This window comes from Hippocampus bargibanti, linkage group LG01 (genome assembly GCF_051943395.1).
Source record: "Hippocampus bargibanti isolate YZ-2025 linkage group LG01, ASM5194339v1, whole genome shotgun sequence".
Classification (NCBI taxonomy): domain Eukaryota; kingdom Metazoa; phylum Chordata; class Actinopteri; order Syngnathiformes; family Syngnathidae; genus Hippocampus; species Hippocampus bargibanti.
Genome location: NC_142734.1, coordinates 28,602,696 through 28,624,089, shown reverse-complemented (window position 1 = coordinate 28,624,089; position 21,394 = coordinate 28,602,696). Strand labels below are relative to the sequence as shown.

The following is a 21,394-nucleotide window of genomic DNA, read 5'->3' as shown; positions in this document are numbered from 1 at the left end:
GGAGAGAAAAAATCATTTATTGTTTTCCAAATTCAAAGTTGTTTGCAGATTATTATTATTACAAAGATTATCAGTGCGCTTTGGTAAACTACCAAAATCTTAAAATATTTACTGAAATTTTGAGGAGGTTGAAAATGTCCAATTAAATGAGATGCTACTGACATAGCGCTTTCCACCCCCTATTTTTCCCCTATTTTTGTCATCTAAGCGCTTTGACCGATCTCACAAGGATACTTCAAGTCGTTATGATTGCGGATTGAACTCCCAACCTCTGTTTTAGGAGACTTTGTCTTAACAGATTTATTTTACGTATACACTGAATATATATATTCTAACCACTGCTTGTGTGTCGTCAGGACCTCGAGGCCGAGATCGACGGCCACACAGAGCTCTACCACTCGCTTGATGAGAAGGGCCACAGGGTTCTGAGCTCACTGGAGGACTCAGAGGATGCCGCGCTCCTTCGCAGACGTTTGAACAATATGAGCCAGCGCTGGAATGATTTGCGAAGCAAGACTCTCAGCATGAGGTGAGCGTGAATAAAGAGGGGAGGTGAAAAAAATACCCTTGGTTCATAAATATATGTGTGTACTTGTCATAGGTCAGTGAAGCTTCATGAAGCACTTGTGATAGTGTTTGACTTCTCTCGATTGCACTCTTGGTTTAAAGATGCAGGGATTTTTAAGACATTTCCTTTGCGCTAACCGTCATATTTAAACCAAGACCACCATCTGGAGGAGTCAAAAAATATCTAATATCTGTCTATCTAAAATGCTTCATGAAGCTTCGTTTTCCCATCACAAGCATGTAGAACTGACTTGGTGTCTGTTTGGGTTCAAAAGGACTCACCTGGATTCCGAAATGGCACCTTGGAAGAGGCTGCACATGTCGCTGCAGGAGCTGCTTAACTGGTTAAGGCTGAAAGCTCAGCAACTGGAGCGGGAGATGCCCGTAGGAGGTGACGTCCCTGCTGTCCAGAACCAATTGGACACTCACCGGGTAGGACAACGACCACATGCGCTTGGAAAAATAAATACATAAATAAATAAATATTTAAACTAAGAGCACCAGCTGGAGGAGACAAAAAATATCTCAAGTGCTTCATGATGTTTCGTTTTCCCATCACGAGCTGTTATGATCACCTAGGAAAAAAGAAGTCAGAAAGTAAAAATAAATTTCAGTGGCTCATCCTGTGTTTCATTTGGCCATTTTTGTAAAACGTCATTTTCACCACTTGCAACTGGTGATGTTCAAGCGCTGAGTCGCCTGAATGGAGAGGTGTCATAAAAAGGCCAACCAACATTTTGGCAGTCGTCCTCACAAAGCCGTGAATACCTTCAAATGATATAAGTGATTTGCTGGATGTGAGCGACGATTCATTTACATTTTTCTCATCCTGCACATTACAAAACGCATTGAAACAGCACAATAATGTGAGGTTTTATCGTTGCCTGTTTTCATGAAATGAGGAAATGGAAAAAGAAACTTGTTCTGTGTTATTTTTTTCTTGTTTGGGTGCCAATGAAGCGCTAGCCATGGCCGCTGGCAATGTTTCTTCCTTTCCACAATCATACTTCATCATATTTCCCTTTTTTCCATGTTAGCGCTATATAAACCAATACATATGTATTGCATTGTATTTTGGACAGCTGCCCTTATTTCAAGCTCTTATAAGTGCAGACACATATCATTTACGAATTAACTCTTTTTTTCAGATGAAAGAAGATAATTTAAGGTTTCTTAAAGTGCATTGAATATTTATGTAATCCTAAAACTCAATATTCTGTTGGTCCTGGAATTGGGGTGACAATGACAAAAACCCTGGCACTGGAGTGGACACATTTTTGCACAATGTCTGGCAGTGAATGAGTTAAAATCACATGTTATGCAAGTATAGTATTTTTCCCACCTACAAATAAATAAATAAATGGGTGTGGTGTGTTCATATGTCATTGCAGGGCTTCAGGCGGGACGTAAGAGCCAAAGAGCCTGCTGTGACCAAAACGCTTGATGACGTTGGAGTCTTCCTCTCCCAAATGTCTCAAGAGCCCCCGTCACCCGAGGACCGAGGTAACCTGACTGCAAAAACCATTTCATGCACGGACAACTTTCGGTAGTAATGGGCAAGTGATGCTTCATGAAGCACTCGTGATAGTTTTTGACTCCTCTCGATGACACTCTTGGTTAAAATATGCATTGGCTTTTGAAGACATTTCCTTTGAACTAACTTTCATATTTAAACCAAGAGCACCACCTTTAAGAGTCAATAGATATCACAAGTGCTTCATGAAGCTTTGTTTACCATCACTACCTTTAAGGCTGCATTTCTTACTTTGATGTTTCTCACAAGAATAAATATGTGACTTTGCCCTGACTACTTTCGGTTTCTTTGCTCCCAAGCCAAAGCAACAGCGCCGGTTTATGGTGTTACGGTGGCCGCGAATTATGTAGGGATGAATTGGAGAGCTTCATTGAAAGAAAAGTACAGTGGTAACTCGACTTACGAATGTCTGTTCATATTAAATGTTGAAGTTACGAAACGCCCCAATAGGGAAAATATTGCGCCATGTTAGAAATTAAATTTCAAGATAGGAAAGTAAAACTACAGTTTATAGAGTGTGGACTGTTAGTCACAGCTCCGAGTTCCTTGAACGCAACATCCTTATAGCTCCTCTGCCATTGGCTAAAACAACATCGTTATTCTTTACTCTGTTCTTTGTTTTGGACATAGTCCAGAAATCACATTTGTTGTGCAATAATGTCATTGTAAAATGTATTTCTTACATATTTTGATGCATTTTTATCCTTTATATCTGAATTTGTTTTATTTGGAAAGGATTACGGCATTTGCATGGAAAACGCTCCTTACAAAAAAATCCTATTGGACATTTCTTCCAGAAATACTTAATTTCACAAGTAGAGGTGCCACTACCATTTTGTGCCTTGTTGCCATTTTGTGCATCAGTACTGTGTAAATGTTAGTTGAGGAGTTTCACTGAGAGAAAAGTAGTCTTGCAGTATCTGTCGGCAATTTTATTTTTTTCTTGAAATCAAGACCTGTTCCGATTTCCGAGCGACATTTACTTTGTAGTTATTTCTCGATGGTACTTTTAGGGTATTGAATAGCTGCCCCCCCCCCAATCTCGAAGAGTGTTGGGCCCCGGCATTCACATCGCAATGCTCACATTTGGACGCTACCGAACAAAGTTTGTGGCACCATGGCAACAGCCTGGTTACTGCTGAGGTTTTATGAGCCACTGGGCGATATGGAACGAAGGAGGCTGGAATCCAGCTGTGAAGAACTGAAAGCAAAAGGCACTTTCCTCCGGCACTGAGAACCGTCACATGTTATCTTTGGAGTCTGTGACATTTTATTTGCTCTTAAGTGTAGCTACTGGACCCGCGTCTTGTTTGTTTAGCCTGCTCAAAATCAACAGGTGTTTTAGTGGGGTTTTATTTCGTTGGTTTGTTTTTATAGCATTAAATAAGGGTCAACTCTTTTTTTTTTTAATGACAGAAAATGTACCGACTTGAGCAACTATGAAAATGCTCTTTTTCGTACTGATGAGAAAACAAAGCTTCATAAAGCACTAGTGATATTTTTTGACTCCTCCAGATGTTTCTGTAGGTTTAAATATGAAGGTTAATACATACTAACCTTCATATATTACATGTCTTAAAAATCCACTGCATCTTTAAACCAAGAATGCCATCTAGAGGAGCCAAAACTGTCACAAGTGCTTCATAAAGCTTCATCTCCCCATCGCTACTTGCTAGCTATGCCACAATGCTAACATCTGTAAATGTCAATTGGTTCAAGGTTTCTTGAGTAGTTAGAATTATGTGACTCTGTATTCACTTTAAAGGCTTATTTGTCTGACCCAAGAGTCACTATCCATTCTAGTCATTATTCATTCTAAATAATTTTGTATTTTTTTTCTCCAAAATCCTCTTGACAGAAGCTAGTTTCCCTAGCTCGTGTCGGACATTTTGCGAAGAACATATTCCCAATCGTTTAGCATGACCGAAATCTTATTTGAATCCTTGTTCGTGCCTCAGACATGGGTTCCGTGGAACGTGGCCAAAATGTCGGCCGACTCCTGCGCAAGGAAGCGAATGACGTGACGAGCAAATGGGAGCAGCTGAATAGCAACTCTGCCGATTGGCTGAGGAGGCTGGAGCTTGCTCTACAGCGGCTGATGGATCTCCTTGAGGTAGAGGACCTTGTGGATGGGCAGCTGAGACAGGCGGAGATGGTCAAGGATGGGTGGGAGCCTGTCGGGGATCTTCTCATCGACTCGCTGCCCCAGCACATCCAAAGAGTCAAGGTGCGGTTGTGTTTTGTCCTCGCAAAGGCTCGTTGAACTGTGTGTAACTTCCTTGCAATGACTTGTGTGCGGCAAAGGAGTTCCAGGAAGAGATTGCACCCATACAGGAAGACGTAACGCACATGAACCAATTGGCATCCACTTTCACTCCACCTGAAGTCCAGCTGTCGCCCAGTAACTTGAAATGCATCGAGGATCTCAACGAACGCTGGAAATTGTTGCAGGTACTTGCTGGTTTTCTCAGAAAGCACTCATAACTCTCAATACTTGTTTTTGTTTGTTTGTTTGTTTAATCCATATACAGTAAAGTCACGTTATATCGATATCGGATATATCGATAGTCCCGGTTATATCGATACTATTTCTACGCACGCACGGAGAAAATTACATGCAAACAGGGTCGGATATATCGATAGTCCCGGTTATATCGATATTTTTTCGGACTCCCTTGAATATCGATATAACGAGACTTTACTGTATTAGTGTCTTCTGTTAGTTTGTTTAGCATTTTGTCGACTGTGTTGTACATGTGAATGTGTAAATATAGTTAAGTATGTTCGTAAATCACAATGAGACTTGCACTGGCTGTTAAAACATTGTGATGGGAAAACGAAGCTTCATGAAGCAGTTGTGATATTTAATTTAAACATGAAAGTTAGTGCAAAGGAAATGTCTTAAAAATTCATTGCATCTTCAAACCTAGTATGCATCATGAGGGGTCAAAAACTATCACAAGTGATTTATGAAGCTTCACTTACCCATCACGAGCTAAACATGTTTTGATTCAAATTTTGAATTCATAAAAATAATCAAGACGGACCTTCTGTAACTTGTGGAATATTTTCAGTGTAGGCTGAAATTGTCAATTGAGTTACTGACCTCTGTTTTTCTGGAGGGTGACACGGTGACCAACTGGTTAGAATGTCCGCATCACAGTGCAGAAGTGCGGGGTTCAATTCTGGCTCCGGGCATTTCTGTGTGGGGGTTGCATGTTCTTCCCGTCCCCGCGTGGCTTTTCTGCGGGTACTCCAGTTACCTCCCACGTTCCAAAAAATGTGCATGAGAGATGGATGAGTGGCTGGATGTTTTTCCAGGAACAAAACAGCACCCTTGTAGCTAATATGATGATTGTCCATTAGCAGAAAGAAGAGAGTTAGGTCAAAATTGTCCAACGTTAAACAAGAAAATAGATTCCATTGCAAAATAACGAAGCCATCCTCTGCAGCCAGCCATGTTCCATGCTGAGAGCAACAGAACAGTGAGACAAACAGCTTCCACCGACAATACTTGTGCCTCACCGATGGCAAATACATCAAACAGAGCACATTTGCGTTGGTCGGCAATTACTTGTAGTACGGGATTTTTTTTTTATATAATTTTTACAGCTCCCAATTAGAACTCTTCCTCCAAAGTATGATGATAGATGAAAAGATGGGAGCAGGTACACGCCTGCCAAAGTCACTTTCCAGAAAACAATGTGGTCATTGGTAAGAACACCGCAAAGTAGTCTGACCAGCAACAAGCACTCAGTGAGTAATTGCACCAAATTCCTTGCGCTCCTTTTCATTTGGCCAATTCTAATGAGGTTGCTATGGATACGGAGGGTAAAAACAACTGCCGCGCAAATGGCTGGAGTTGGGTAGCATGAAGGTACCAAGAGTAACAAAAAAATTGGCTTGATGTTCTCATCTTCATCGGATCCTCGTCACATCATTACTCATCCTGTTTTCCAAGCAAAGTCTGTAGATTCTAGAGGAAAAATCTCATCTCATCTCATTTTCCGTACCGCTTATTCCTCATTAGGGTCGCGGGGGTTGCTGGAGCCTATCTCAGCTGTCTTTGGGCACGAGGCGGGGGACACCCTGAATTGGTTGCCAGCCAATCGCAGGGCACACAAAGACGTACAACAGTCACTCTCACACTCACACCTAGGGACAATTTGGAGTGGTCAATTAGCCTGCCATGCATGTTTTTGGAGTGTGGTAGGAAACCGGAGGACCCGGAGAAAACCCACGCGGGTCCGGGGAGAACATGCAAACTCCACACAGGGAGGCCGGACCGGGACGCGAACCGGCGACCTCTGCACTGTGAAGCCGGTGTGCTAACCACTCGACTACCGGGCCGCCCTAGAGGAAAAATGAATCATAAAATGAGCCCTTCATTCGGACTGGATTACATGTGACGAAACGCTGAGATGTTTCTGATGATTCATGATTTTTTTCAAGTATGTCCTTGATCAAAAATAATCAGCTTCTGCTACAACCCGGGGGGAACTCATGCATGGGAATACAATGTGGATGGGTACAGCTTCCGTAGATATTCCGTAAGGAACCACGGCCCTGATGATTTTAGCTCATGTCAGTTCCCATTTGAAAGGTTTAATTTATAGGAGTTATATTGTAGCAATTGTGTGCTGCGGTCAGAGTGGGTGAATAACTGTGATTTTTATATATGTTTTGAAGGCTAGAAGTTTGTGATGAGAAGCTTCATGAAGCTTCATGAAGCATTTGTAAATTTTTCGACTCCTCCAGATGATGCTTTTGGTTCAAATGTAAAGGTTAGTTGCAAAGGAAATGTCTTAAAAATCCACTGCATCTTTAAACCAAGAGTGCCATGTAGAAGAGTCAAAAACCATCCCAAGTGCTTTATGAAGCTTCATTATCCCATCACTAACAGTAGAGACAAGTTTGTCTATCTCTTTTGGTTAGGTTTTAGTATTTGATCTAACATGTTTTCTTTCCTTCTCATCCCTCAGGTCTCAGTCAACGACTATCTAAAGCATTTGATGGATGCACACCGAGAATTCGACCTCTTTCATGGTGAGTAAAACACTCTTTCCCGTCACAGTCTATTCATGGATTTACTTTTTCCCCTCGTTCTGACCGTAAATTTCAATCTGACTCCAGACTCTTGAGTCCGAAGTGCCGTCAGGTATGATATGAGTTTTATATTGATTCGGAGAGCGGCGCAGCCGCCTGTGAGCGATCTGTCAAATTCTACTCTTCAACCAACAATTCCGATCGATTGTGCACCAATTTTATTGAAAGACTAATGGTCCACTTTTCAGTAAGTGGAACCGAAGTATAGGAGTTTTGTGCTTCCTGCTGACTCTGACTGTCGCCTTTGTTACTTTCACTGTGTGGAACCAATATAGCTCTCGGGGGCTAATTATTGGACTCCACTGGTACAGTTGGTGGGTTTTGTGTCAAAAATTCATCAATCATAAGTTTTCACCTTCCTATTTATCACATACTTGTTTTCAGGCAGTGTTGCTATCCTCTCAATTCAACTGTTTGACATCATCTCTTTTAGTGATGGGCAAATGAAGCTTCATATCACATTTATGGTATTTTTTACGCCTATATGGTCGATGGCAATCTTGGGTTAAAGAGGAAGTGGATTTTTTTTAGACATTTCCTTTGCACCAACTTTCATATTTAAATCAAGAGCGCCATCAGGATGAGTAAAAAAATATCACAAGTGCTTCATGGAGCTTCGTTTTACCATCAATACTCTTGTTTATGGTCCTTGCCCAAATATTGCACCGGGTCCATTGGTGATTGTGACCAACGCCGACACTTCAGCTTTATAAACAGGGATGAGAATTTTCCGCTCATCTGCGGATTTCCTACTTTTTCAGACCAAAATGACCAGATAAAACTAAATATGTATTCTCGTTTTTTCGCTGTTTATTTCCAGTTTCGGCTAGTGTTGGCGGAAAGCGCAATTTTGATTGGATGATATTGACGCCGGTTGGCGGAAAGCTCCATTTTGATTGGATGGTCTTGACTTAGGTGCCATTCATGTCAAAACAGGTCGCCCCCTTAGATAGATAGATAGATAGATAGATAGATAGATAGATAGATAGATAGATAGATAGATAGATAGATAGATAGATAGATAGATAGATAGATAGATAGATAGATAGATAGATAGATAGATAGATAGATAGATAGATAGATAGATAGATAGATAGATAGATAGATAGATAGATAGATAGATAGATAGATATGCGTGTGTCCCCTGCCTTTTTTTCAGACTTTTTTCTCATTTGTCATTCTCATCCCTGTATAAATCAGTTTTACGAGTCTTCTGTTTTAGTGTTTTAGACCGAAAGCTTTGCGCAACTTATACGACTGCAGAACAAGTGCTTTTTTTTGTACAATTAAAAAGCAACTCAACTCTTGTCTCTGCAGGATCTGTTGATAGTCCTTTCCAGCAGGGCGTCTCTCCAAACAACGTGCCCTACTACATTAAGTAAGTACATCGATTCCAGTGGCAAAAGGCATGGATTAAAAAAAAAACGTTTGGGCAATTGAATCTAAATTACCTTTGTTTGCGTTGCATGCTTCTTTCTACTGCTGAGTAAATTTGTGTGTCTGAGTGTGTGCGCATGCAAGGTTTGTGCTTGCAATTCATTAAAATGTGCGATAAATTGCGCTGGCTGATTGCGGCGTCCAAAACGGCAAACTGCCAACATATGTGTGTCGCGATAACGGAGACATAAACGTAAAGACAAGAACACATTATTTCTCGCATCAACTGTATATATATATATATATATGCTATATGCGGTGGAATCTTTGTAAAATACGCTCAGTAGAAGTCATTTGAAGCGATTTTACAAATTCAATTTTGATGTGATATGTGAGCTTCTCAAAGCCGGACTGATGAAAACAAAACATGTCTTGCACTCATGCATGTTTCCATGCTGACTGTTGGAAGCACAACATTCATGTCATCGCATGGTGAATGTTTTTTTTTCTTGGTTTTGTTTTGATTTTCCCAAGACGTGATTCCAGAATACTTATCACCCCACTGACCCCCACCCCCGCACCCTCTTTTACCCCCGCGCCTCCCATTCTGAGCTCATTTCCTGCTTCTTTGGCAAAACAGACGAGTGCCGTGCCTCATTTCATCAGCTCGTTGCATCTTTTCCATCGTCTTGTTTTAACTGATACATGACAGTGAGTCATTGGTTTGATACGATTGGAGGAAATCAAGGTTCAGTTGAAAAGTTGCATGGGGAAGGGAAAATAAAGTGAGAGGCTTTTATTATTATTATTATTATTATTATTATTATTATTATTATTATTATTATTATTATTATTATTATTATTATGTTTTTATCTCCAAACACAGAGAAAAAGCTGGACCTGACCTGATGACCAAGACTCTGTGAGTGTGACATTCCAACTCAGCTAAACTGCATTTATAGAGTCGTTTAAAAAAATGCTGTTTTCAAAATGCTGGACAGGAAGCAAAAATAATTCATATGACAACAAACAAAACAAACAGTAATACAAAAAAATCAAGCCTCATGGTAGGTCAAAAGCTGAAGAATAAAAATGTGATTTTAGACCAGCTGGATCCCCCCATTGATCCACCGCTTAGTCCTTGGCACCTCTAACAGTGCCTGGTCTGCAGACTTGCCGCACCGGGCAAGGCCATTTCAAGATTTGAAAACAAATAGAAGCTTTGGAAAGAACTGTAAAATATATCGGGAGCCACTGAATGGAGTTCTCTGCTCCCTCTTGCGAGTATCAGTCGTGAGGCCAGCAGCGGAATTTTGGACCAACTGGAGAAGCTTCATGGAGGATTGGTCGAGATGTGTCGAGGAAAATACGCAACACAGTGAAATTGGTATGCTTGATTTGGAAATACGGTGAGCCAGTGGTTAGCAAATCGACCTCACAGCGCAAAGGTCGTGGGTTTGATCCCTGCCCTGGCCTCCCTATGCGGCGTTTGTATGTTGTGTCCCCAAAATCCCCGGCAACGAAAATCATGTTGTGTGTCATTGAAAGTTTTTTTACACCACAGCATAAAATGTCTGAAAAGGAACTTAAAAGAACACTGAAAAAAATCCACAGGCGTTGATAGGACTATTTTTTTATATGCACATTCTAAAATATTCAATGTTCATTATAAACCACTTATTTATGTGTCTAAGTTTAGTCTACGTTGTTATGGTGTGTGTGTGTGTGCGTGTGCGTGTGCGTGTGTGTGTGCGTGTGTGTGTGTGTGTGTGTGTGTGTGTGTGTGTGTGTGTGTGTGTAGTTTACCTTATAACTTCACTCAACCATTCTCATATCAGCCTTTCAGTCTAATGTTCCACGCCTTAAAGGACAACCGACGTCACTTTTTTGTTTCTTAAATGACATCAGAAAAACGTTTTATAGCATCCAAAATACCCAAAACACGCAGTATGATATTTTTAGTCCAATGCGAAACACCAATAAAAATGACTTAAAGTGTCCAAAATCCGCCAAAAATTGAGCTGCGAATTGGGCATTTTCAGAAAGTCCCGCCCCCAGTTCGTGACGTCACGCCAAGACGTCTTGCATTGCTGGAGAATCAAAACAATGGCTTCAGATTCGGATAATATGCTTTCTTGTTACACATGCAGTTATGAATATGATTCAAATAGTTCTGAAGAGGAAAGCATACATGTTTGCAATCGATAAAAGAATTTATTCCGTGTCATTTTGAGGCATCTGGACTGCAATGTAGCGTCCCAGAAAAGAGGCACAAAATGGCGACCTCCTGTGTCCACCTCCGTTTCCACAAGCTGATAAATTCCTTATATGGAGCTTGGATGCCCTCTTCTGGCGGCTTTTGGGTGCAACACGAGGTTGTCAGACCAAACAAGTACAGCAAAATACATTGACGTGATGGAAGGACTGCTACAATGTGTCTTTTTTCCGGTCAGGGGCGTTCCTTTTGTGACGTCGCGTACGGACTCGTCACCAACTCAAAAACAAGACTTCCTGAATATTCAGCGCGAGTCTTAAAACGTAAAATATAGCTATATGCGGTGGAATCTTTGTGAAATACACTCAGTAGAAGTCATTTGAAGTCATTTTACAAATTATGGACACAACTTGTCCGGAGACGTCGGTTGTCCTTTAAGTCACAGCCGATTGGCTCCTTTTGAAATGAGGTAATTCCCGCTAATGTATAAATAACATCATTTGGGGGAAGCGCAGCCTCTTCCCTCTGGCCTCTCTCTCTGTCGCTCTCTCTCTGCCGTTCCAAAAACGTTTGGTGGCGATTTGAAGATGAGGCTTTAAAGTGGTTGATCTTCACCCGGCCTAGTTTCCTGGTCATTTCTCAATACAGAGGTACCACTACTTATGAAATAGAGAAATTTCTTAACAGTAAAATTGTAGAAGCCAAGACACATTTATTTTCCATGTAAATGCCCTAATTCGTTCCAAGCCGTCCCAAGATTTAGACATAAATGCTTTCCAAAACATAAAAATGCACCAAAATGTGTAACAAATACATGTTACAATCAGATGACCGCTCAATAAATGGTGTTAAAAAAATAAAAAGAATTGAATCACCAATACAAAACTATAAAGATAGCCATTTAATGTTTTACTCATCTATTTTTTTGGCCTATTTAGTTCATGTTCTCTCTAAGAAGTGATTTTGCGCTGGTGTTTTGTAAAGAACAAATTCAGGGACGATTGCTTTTGTTGGGTTCCCTTGAAAATGTCCTTGGCAAAACATCTGCATTGTGAGCGATCGCGCCGCCGGTGACAAATGTTTTCTGGATGATTCACATTTACGTAAAACTATCGGGACGTCTTGTGGCCCGAAGGGCGAGTGACAAGGCCGCTGCATAGACACACACCAGTCAATCTACACTGTGGTGTCAAAGTCAAGGCCCGGGGGCCTAATCCGGCCCGCCACTGCATTTTGTTCGGCCCGCGATAGCAAATCTAACTTGTGAAATTTCATGACACTAGCTAAAATCCCAACCAAAATTTAAAATTGTCCCATGTCAACCACAATAACGGTCATTATTTTTTACTTCAAATTTGAAAACTAGTCATTTATCAATTTGTTGTGCGCTCTATATGTGATATGAGGTGTGGAAACCATCTCATGGCTTCTCCAAATTCATAACGCCCTGATCTACACATATAGACTCAAATAGTAGCGGACCATTTTAGCCAATGAGAGGCCAGGATGATACTCCATAACAGCCAATGGCAGAGTGGCTTCAAGTATATGTTGCATTCGGAAACTCAGAAATTGCGACTTGCAACGCAACTACATTTTTACCTTTCGTGTCTTGAAATTTCGTTTGTAACAAGAGGCAATAATTTCCTGTTTAGGAACTTCAGACCTTGCAAATTCCATCTTAAGTACCGTTTGTAAGTAGAGGTACAGTTGTACGTCAATGAATGTCTCGCTCACGTACGCACTTTCCAAATTAGACATATGAACGTCTTTGTGGTTCTTTCATGTCAAATTTGATAGGCGGACAGACAACTGAGACATTTCCATGTGTTGCCCTTTTAAATGGTTGCAGAGGAATTTATTGAAGCACGCGCACGCATGTTGGCAGGTAGAAACAGGCAACCGTTGTGAGGAGATCAAAGTTGATGCTTGGCAAATAAATAACAAGGAGAGTCGTCACTTTGCGGGGGAATTTTTCTTTTCTTTTCAAGGCGACAAAAGTTGCCCCCAGAGCAAGACGCCTCCAATTTATTTTCATTTCACTTTCGGGCTCTGTCCCATTTCTGTGCTTCCACACATAGTTTTCGGTGTCTTTTATTTCTCACGGCCTGCCCGTTAGTTTATGTTGAAAAGCAAAGAGCTTCTTGGGAGAACCTCAGCTCCTTTCATTTCACTAACACTAATGGGGGAAGGGGAGCTCCGTCAGGGCTTAGTTAAGCATTTATGGAAAGGAGAGGTTGACCAGAAACGAGATCCTGTTTTTCAAAATAAAAGCTTTTGCTCCTGTGGGATAAAGTTGTCTAAAAATAGTCTCCGGTATTCGAATGGTCGGTCCAATTCACATTTAAAAATATTGCTGATTAGTGATGAGTCATTCTCTTGTATGAGTGCAATGAAAGACATTTTGTTAAATATGCATTTGTTTTGGGGTTACTGTAATTAGGATCGTTTTGTCAGAAGAATTGCTAGCTGTGTTGATTTTTTTAAATGCACAACAGGGTTCCATTGGAAGTGGATATACAGTGCAACCTCGGTTTACGAACCCCTTGGCTTACGAACTTTTTGGTTTACGATCGTTACATTTATGAAAATTTTACCTTGGCATACAAACTATTTTTCGGGATGCACATGACACTGCCACAATGAGTGATGTGTCGTTTGCGAACTAGCCCGTTCTCCTAACAAGAAAATGCTGGCCACTGTTTTTGTCCTCTATTCCCCGCCCCCATTCTTCGGTTAAAGCTACGTGATTGGTCAAGAACACAGCAGTGGGGGATGGGGTTACAGACAGAGAGCGAGTGAGGCTGTTCTCCAAAAAAACAAAATGGCGTCTTCGGTTAAAGCCACGTGATTGGTCAAGGACCCAGCAGTGGGGGGGGGGGGGGTTAAACATTAAAGAGACAGGACAGAGAGAGACTGAGAAAAACACACACACACGAAAGGGAGATGAAAGAGCTTGAAACAAAAAAAACAAAAGTGAAATAGTGAGAAAATTGATGGAAAACAGTGAAATTTGGACCCATTTCAACTTTGACAGTTTAAATGCAGAGTGAAGACTGGAAGGTTAAAATATACCATCAATTAGGCTCCACAAATAACCCGCACAAGTCATCTGTACACTTGATGCAAAACGCTATCAACCCAGCTAAACAGATCACAATTGATGAACTAGATACAATTATCACAGAGAAAGCATCTACAAGGGATCATTCCTCAAGATGGTGAAAGAAGACTATGTTCCTCATCAAGTGTTTAATGTTGAGGAAACCGGACACTCCATTCCATCAAGCCATTAACGACCTTCAAAAAGGTAAATAAAATGACTTTATTATATAGTACAGTTTATTTATTTAATCATAATACTATAGCACATTTATTATACAACAAGTAGAAACTTATGTTTTATGGGGACCTGGGAACGGATTATTCTCATTTTAATGGTTTCCTACGGGAAATTAATTTTTGGGATACACACTTTTCGCCTTACACACTCTGTCTGGGAACCAATTAAGTTCGTAAGCCAAGGTGCCACTGTATTCACCTTTGTTCTCTCTCTTACTCCGAATGGCTAAAATGGCTTTAGTAAGTGTGTTCTGGGTGAGTGAGCAGGTGGTATGTTGACAGTCAACTTAATATACAAATTGATCACGGAGATGAAAGAATGACAAAAAAAAAATCCATTTTAGGGTTTACTTTGGTTCTTAAAATAACATTGGCAAACATTTTGTTTTTACTTGATCAGTTCCATCAGCGATAAAAGTTAAAAAAAAAATGGATTGCTTGTAGTGATTCTGAAGCTTCTCATTCTTTTTCGAGCATGACAGTTTTTCACAATATTCCTTTTATCCTCCTAACAACTTATCTCTAATAGGCATAACTGGTGGTGTTGCTGAATTGAGTATTCGTTGGTTTTTGTTTTGTTTTTTGATATGCAATTGGCTGACAACCGGTTCAGGGTGTACCCCGCCTCCTGCCAGAAGACAGCACGGATAGTCTCTAGCAACCTCCGCGATCCTTGTGAGGATAAGCGGATCTTAAAATGAACTAATGGATGGATGAATGAATGATTGAATGAATGACAACTTGTGGTCATTAAAAAACGAATTTCTCAAAGAGCATAAACAATAAAAAAATAAAGTAAATGTTTCTAAATCAGCATCAAAAAACCTTTTGACACATAGAGCCATCGCTGATTACATTTTACTCTTGACCAGTGTTAGATTTTGACCTCAGCTTTACACAACAAATAATAACAATAATAATAATATATTTCATTTATAAGCGCCTTTCAAAACTCTCAAGTACACTTTACTGTCACAGGATATTTTTTCTTGAGTGAGTAGCAGCAGAGACACGCGCCGGCGTTCACTAAGTGCATGTTCGCATATTTTTCTCGTGGATTATTTCACGTTTCCTTGAAAATTACAATAATTACGCTACGTGGAAAAAAAATCCCAGTCTCGGATGCAAACTGAAGATGCGTGAAAATAGATGGCCACCGCCAAATACAAAAACGCTGACGTTTATTTTGAAGAGATTTGAGCGGAAGTATATGGCCCATTCAAGCTGATACACCTTGGCGCGTTTCATTCGGGGAATCGACGAGCCTCCCCAGCAAAGCCACCGCTGATGCTCCCACGCGGATAATCGCAAACACTGACAACCTCCGGCCGGCAAGGTTGTCCTAGTGCCACTTAGACTCGGGATCGAACCGAGAAAACGGGCTTGTACCCATATTGGGGGCGACATTGGTGGTGGGGGGTGTTATCATCTATCCGAATCGCCGGCGACAATGCGGGAGCAGCTTCGAAAGTGAGTACCGGTGACGATTTTTTTTAATTAATTGTTTCAATAATTGCGGACCATTTTTGTGTGCGCGCGCGTGCACGAGGTTTGTTTCGCTCCGCTGTCGTTAGCTGCGACTTTTCACGGAGGACACGGAGACACCGAGTCGTGAAACACATCTTGGGGGGGGGGGAAATATCCCAAAATTTGGCGTGGGGGTCGTTTGAGAATGAGACACAAGATGCACCGATTCAACTAACATTTGGAAGGCAGGTATCCAATTGATAGGCTTAACCCCTCCTTTTGTAATATTAATACATACCATCGAAGCCGAACCAACGTCATCGGGGTAGAACGTGATGCTTTTAACTTGTAATCGGCGAATAACTTCCGTAGCCATTTTTCGGAATCGCGGGTTTGGATACTTGGCTCGGTACGTTTGTGGCCCATGTTCCACTCTTGAAGAGGGTCCATTGTGCTAAAAAGCAAACACGCCGCAACCGGATCTCGACGTGTGGGTGTGCGTTTGTTTGGAGGTGGTGGTTGGGGGTAGTGTGATTTGTGCTCGCGCGTCACATCGCCCTCTTCTGCGGGCTGATGCATCGGTTACATTCCTTTACACGTACGTGAGCGCCTCCCCCTTCCCCACCGTGACGGCCAGTCATTGGAAATATTCGTATGTCTGCTCCTATTTGAAGGTGCGATGAAACGTGCTACTGTTCTCCAGCCTGAAGACGCTGCTTGTCGCGGTGTGCGAGTGAAGCTCAGCCGCAGTGTTGAGCCTCGCGCACTCCCACGGATCTCATTGTGATCAACACGCGCACCACAGTCACGCACACGCTCGTGTGTTGAGTTGTTGCAAATAAGGGTCCTTGATGCGTGATTGCCTTGGTGGAGCATTTGTTGGCCAAGAGTACAAAAACAGTCGACAATGATCTATTCACACGGTTGAACTTGGCCGCTTGTCTTTGTTCATGTTTTGAATCATTTACCAATGCTTGATTTCTCTTGTGTGCTTGCGGGGCTTGCAAGTCCACCAAAAGTTGCTGGGTGGTGTGTCGAAAAGGTCACATACACAGGTGTATATTGAGGGAAGGCACATAACAGCAATTTTTAACTTCTGTGAATACATCGGGATCGAATGATATATATATATTTTTAGTCAAATGCAAAACATCAATAAAGATGACTTAAAGTGTCCAAAATCTGTAAAAAAATTGAGCTACGAATTGGGTATTTTCAGAAAGTCCCGCCCCCAGTTCGTGACGTCACGCCAAGACGTCTTGCATTGCTGGAGAATCAAAACAATGGCTTCAGATTCGGAGAATATGCTTTCTTGTGACACATCCAGTTATGAATATGATTCAAATAGCTCTGAAGAGGAAAGCATACATGTTTGCAATCGATTAAAGAATTTATTCCATGTCATTTTGAGGCATCTGGACTGCAATGTAGCGTCCCAGAAAAGAGGCACAAAATGGCGACATTGAGGGGAAATGTCTCATCGAAAAAGAGGCACAAAATGGCGGCCTCCTGTGGCCACCTCCGTTTTCACAGGCTGATAAATTCCTTATATGGAGCTTGGACACCCTCATCTGGCGGCTTTTGGGTGCAACACGAGGTCCCCAGTCCAAACAGGTACAGCAAAAATACATTGACGTGATGGAAGGACCGCTACAATGCAACTTTTTTTCGGTCAGGGGCGTTTTTTTTCGTGACGTCACGTACGGACTCGTCACCAACTAAAAAACAAGACTTCCTGAATATTCAGCGCAAGTCTTAAAACGTAAAATATAGCTATATACTGTGGAATCTTATTAAAATACGCTCAGTAGAAGTCATTTGAAGCCATTTTGCAAATTATGGACACAACTTGTCCGGAGACGTCGGTTGTCCTTTAAGCTCTTCGGTTGGAAAAGAATACCCAGAAGCTTTTGGTTTTCGCTGAACTCATAATTGCCCGGTACGAGTGAAGATGCCTTTGATCGAGTGAAGATGCCTTTGATCGAATGTTTTCACTCTTGAGTCTTCTACACCTTGGTATTTTTTTCTTTCTGTCACTCGCAAGATGTCGAGTTTGTCAGTGTGCGTGTACGTTTATTTTGAGGTTCAATGCCCATGTGTTTTGGGCATTTTTTTTAGGATCCCCCGTCTACCAACACCACGACAGTGTACTCTAGAGTTGACTTTGAGTCCGAATAGTAGTTTGTCTGTGTGCTCCTGTCTTGTTTTTTTGCAGAACATTTGGGCCTATTGGACTATTGTTTTTTTTATATATATATTTTTATATTAGTCGTGGTAGTACTTAAAGGTATCGATGAGAAGGTTTCTTCAGCCGTCGATGCAGCGAACTAAAGTTCGCTGACGAAGCCTCTTGGATAGGAGGCGAAACGTCCGAAACCTTAAAATTTGTACAGATGACGGCTGAAGAAACCTTCTCATCGATGGAACACTCCTGTACGACTGAGAGCTTACACAGACGTACTTAAAGGTATCTGTATTTTTTATTTTGTATTGTAGTGATGGGAACCCGAAGCTTCGTGAACCACTTGTGATAATATTTGACTCTTCCAGATGCTGCTCTTGATTTGAATGTAAAAATTAGTGCAAAGGAAATGTCTTTAAAATGCATTGCATCTTTAAACCAAGTGTGCCATCTAGAAGAGTCAAAAAAGATCATGAGTGCTTCATGAAACTTGACTTGCCCATCACTAGTAATAATTACACGTTGAGTGTTTCATGCTAATCACCTATGTGCATCATACCAATCATGAGCCCAGTGCCTGAGCTATTTTTGCGCAGGTTGTGATTTTCAAGTACCCCTCTGGGAGCCCTCTCCTCTTTGGTTGGAGTGCGGGGGACATACTGCAAAAGCAGGCGTGCGTACGGATTATTATTTTGAAGTGCTCTCCTGACAAAGGTTAACCACGGCCACACTTCCGTGCGGACATCATCTGCGTGGGCACTTTTCAAAGCTCAGCTGGAGATGTGACATGCTTGATTTGCTTTCGCTGGCCTAATAAAATGATGTAGCGGGCCAGACTTGGCCCCCGGGCCTTGACTTTAACACCTCTGCAAAGAAAATTGAGTTGAGGTTATTATTTCAGGAATTTTTACTTTGTGTGACATTTTTGCTGTGCCATTGTTAGAAAAAAAATAATTTAGTTTTTGTGTGAAGAACACAGCGTAGGTTATATTCTTTTCTTCAAGATGTCCCCTTCAGATGACTTATTATGTGACCTTTCATCCGGTCTAGTTGACCTTATTTAACAGAGGAGGCTGTGTGATGGATTTTTAGCAGCTTTAAGTGAGTCGGGCTGCTTAAAACCAGCAAAATAATGTATTTTTTTTTCTTTTTGTTTCCCACTTATCAAACAGCCACCAGACCCAGACAACATGCTGGGACCATCCCAAGATGGCGGAGCTCTATCAGTCACTATGTAAGACGTCTTTTCATTTCTCATTAAAGGAACAGATTTTTAAAAAATGGGTTAAAAATGTTTTGTTGCTTAAAGGACAACCACCACCATCTTTTGTTTCCTAACTGACATCACAAAAATGTTTTATAGCATCTAAAATACCCAAAACACGCAGGCTGATATTTTTAGTCAAACGCAAAACACCAATAAAAATGTCTTAAAGTTGCCTAAAACTGCCACTAATGAGAAAACTGGAGAGATTCAGAAAGTCCCGCCCCCAGTTTGTGACGTCACGTCAAGAAACTCCTTCACAAACTGCCTTGCTCCAGAATCAAAACAATGGCTTCAGAGAGTTCAGATTTGGAAAAAGATCCTTTCTTGTTGCTTATCCAATTATGAATATGATTCAAATTAGTTCTCAAGAGGAAAGCATAAGTGTTTGTAATCGATTAAAGAAGTCCTTCCGTATCAATTCGAGCCGTGTATGCAAGTGACAAAACTGGTGAAGGACACGACATCTGAAGCACACATGAAGCTCTGTGAATAAGCAATAGAGCATCAATTGGGTGATATGTGACATACAAGGGCATGAATAACAAATAAGCTACAAGATGTCAACATTCATGCAGATTGTTTATTGGTTGTGAATGCAAAACGTTGCATAAAATGATGCAGTTTGTCCGCTGGGAATTTGTGTAAACTTACACCTTCTTTATGCGTGTTATCGCATTTATGTAGTTTTCCTTCTAATTTTGCGGTCGACACGGTGTTTTCAGATGAGAAAAAAGTACCCAAAATGCATTGTGTGTCGCTTTCTCGGTCAGGGGCGTTCCCTCTGCGACGTCACTCCGGCATCGTCATCAACTCGAAAACAAGACTTTATGAATATTCAGCGCGAGTCTTAAAATCTAAAATATAGCTATGTGCTGTGGAATTTTTGTAAAATGCGCTCAGTAGAAGTCATTTGAAGTGATGTTACACCTCTGGACGCAACTTGTCCAGAGGTGTCGGTTGTCCTTTAAATTTTTCTTGAAATGAGAATTGCAATTTGTCTGCTCAAAATATAATCATTTGTTCATATATCATCTGTAGACGTGTTTTAAAATATTCTTTTTACCTAAATGCTGAAATTTCTGGAGGAGTAAAAAAAAATATCACAAGTGCTTCATGAAGCTTCATTTTACCCATCACTAGTATTCACTAGAAAATAAAATGGGTAAAATTTCAATGTGCATATCATGGGCGGCGTTTATTGTTTAGCACAGCATAATTAGCAGTGTAATTCTCAATTTTATCAAAATCACAAAGAAAAAAAGTTATTTTTATGTAAATGTGCCCACAGACTTTGCTTTTTATAAAGATGGTCTGTGTGAGCGATCCCCCACAAGTGATGCTATGCTGTCTTTTCTGACTCATGTTTCTTTTTTCAGCTGACCTGAACAATGTTCGATTCTCAGCCTACCGAACAGCCATGAAACTCAGACGCCTACAAAAGGCTTTGTGCTGTGAGTGCTCTTTTTTTCCGCATATAGTCATTTTTTTATTTTTGGAGGGGGACAGTTTGGGCTGGTCCAGGTCATGGGAGGTCGGTGCCAACTCATTTTGGGTGAGTGATATTGTACACTGTGGACCGATCACCTGTCAATCACAGGACAGATATGTCTTTTACAGTGCATCACTAAAGCATGCCCTGGATTGGGGTGGGGTGGGGGATACATGAATATCTGTAGTGTACCTGTACATGCCAACTTGAGGACTGCATGTGTTCCTGGTTTTGATCTTTGTTGGTCTCTTCCCGTGCTATGTCATATATTCATTGATCATATCTATCCTATCTTATTTTTCATTACACAATCCTGTCCTGTCTTTTGTTGTCTGGTTCTGCCCACCACCCCCCTCAGAACCCCCGTCCGCTCGTAATACGCTCTATGTCCTTTACTCTATGAACTTAATAAAGATAAAGATGCTCAGGATAAGGCTCCCAAACACAAAATGGTCATTGGCACTGCAACATTCAAACCAAGCCCGGATAAATACAGAGGGTTGTGTCAGGAAGGGCATCCGACGTAAACATGCTTATCAAACCTCTGAAGATGGAGGACACTGATTCGCTGTGGCGACTCCTTGAAGGGAAAAGCCGAACGGAAAAGAAGAAGATCATGCTAATAGTGTCAAACATCGTATATATGCTAACAGTAACATAAATGTGCTAACATGTAACATGTAGTGCTAACGATTAGCCTAGATATTGCAGCACTGCGACAGAAAGAAGTACAATGTCGGAATGGAACGGAATAATTGATTTTTTTTTTTATTTCAGCGGGAAAAGATGATTTGTAATGCGATTGTTTTGAGTTTAGAGCATGTTCATTGAATCAATTATGCATACAG

At 41.2% G+C, this 21,394-nt stretch overlaps 1 protein-coding gene across 1 annotated transcript in view; it reads left to right on the top strand.

Annotated features, from left to right (window-relative positions):
- The window catches only part of dmd (dystrophin), a 119,250-nt gene that overhangs the window by 79,136 nt on the left and 18,720 nt on the right, over positions 1-21,394 (top strand). The window contains exons 60-69 of the mRNA XM_089008406.1: positions 357-529; positions 843-999; positions 1,959-2,070; positions 4,060-4,328; positions 4,406-4,552; positions 7,084-7,147; positions 8,525-8,585; positions 9,471-9,506; positions 18,963-19,024; positions 20,434-20,508. Of these exons, the coding sequence (XP_088864532.1) occupies positions 357-529; positions 843-999; positions 1,959-2,070; positions 4,060-4,328; positions 4,406-4,552; positions 7,084-7,147; positions 8,525-8,585; positions 9,471-9,506; positions 18,963-19,024; positions 20,434-20,508 (1,156 nt within the window). The remainder of the gene's footprint in view (positions 1-356; positions 530-842; positions 1,000-1,958; positions 2,071-4,059; positions 4,329-4,405; positions 4,553-7,083; positions 7,148-8,524; positions 8,586-9,470; positions 9,507-18,962; positions 19,025-20,433; positions 20,509-21,394) is intronic.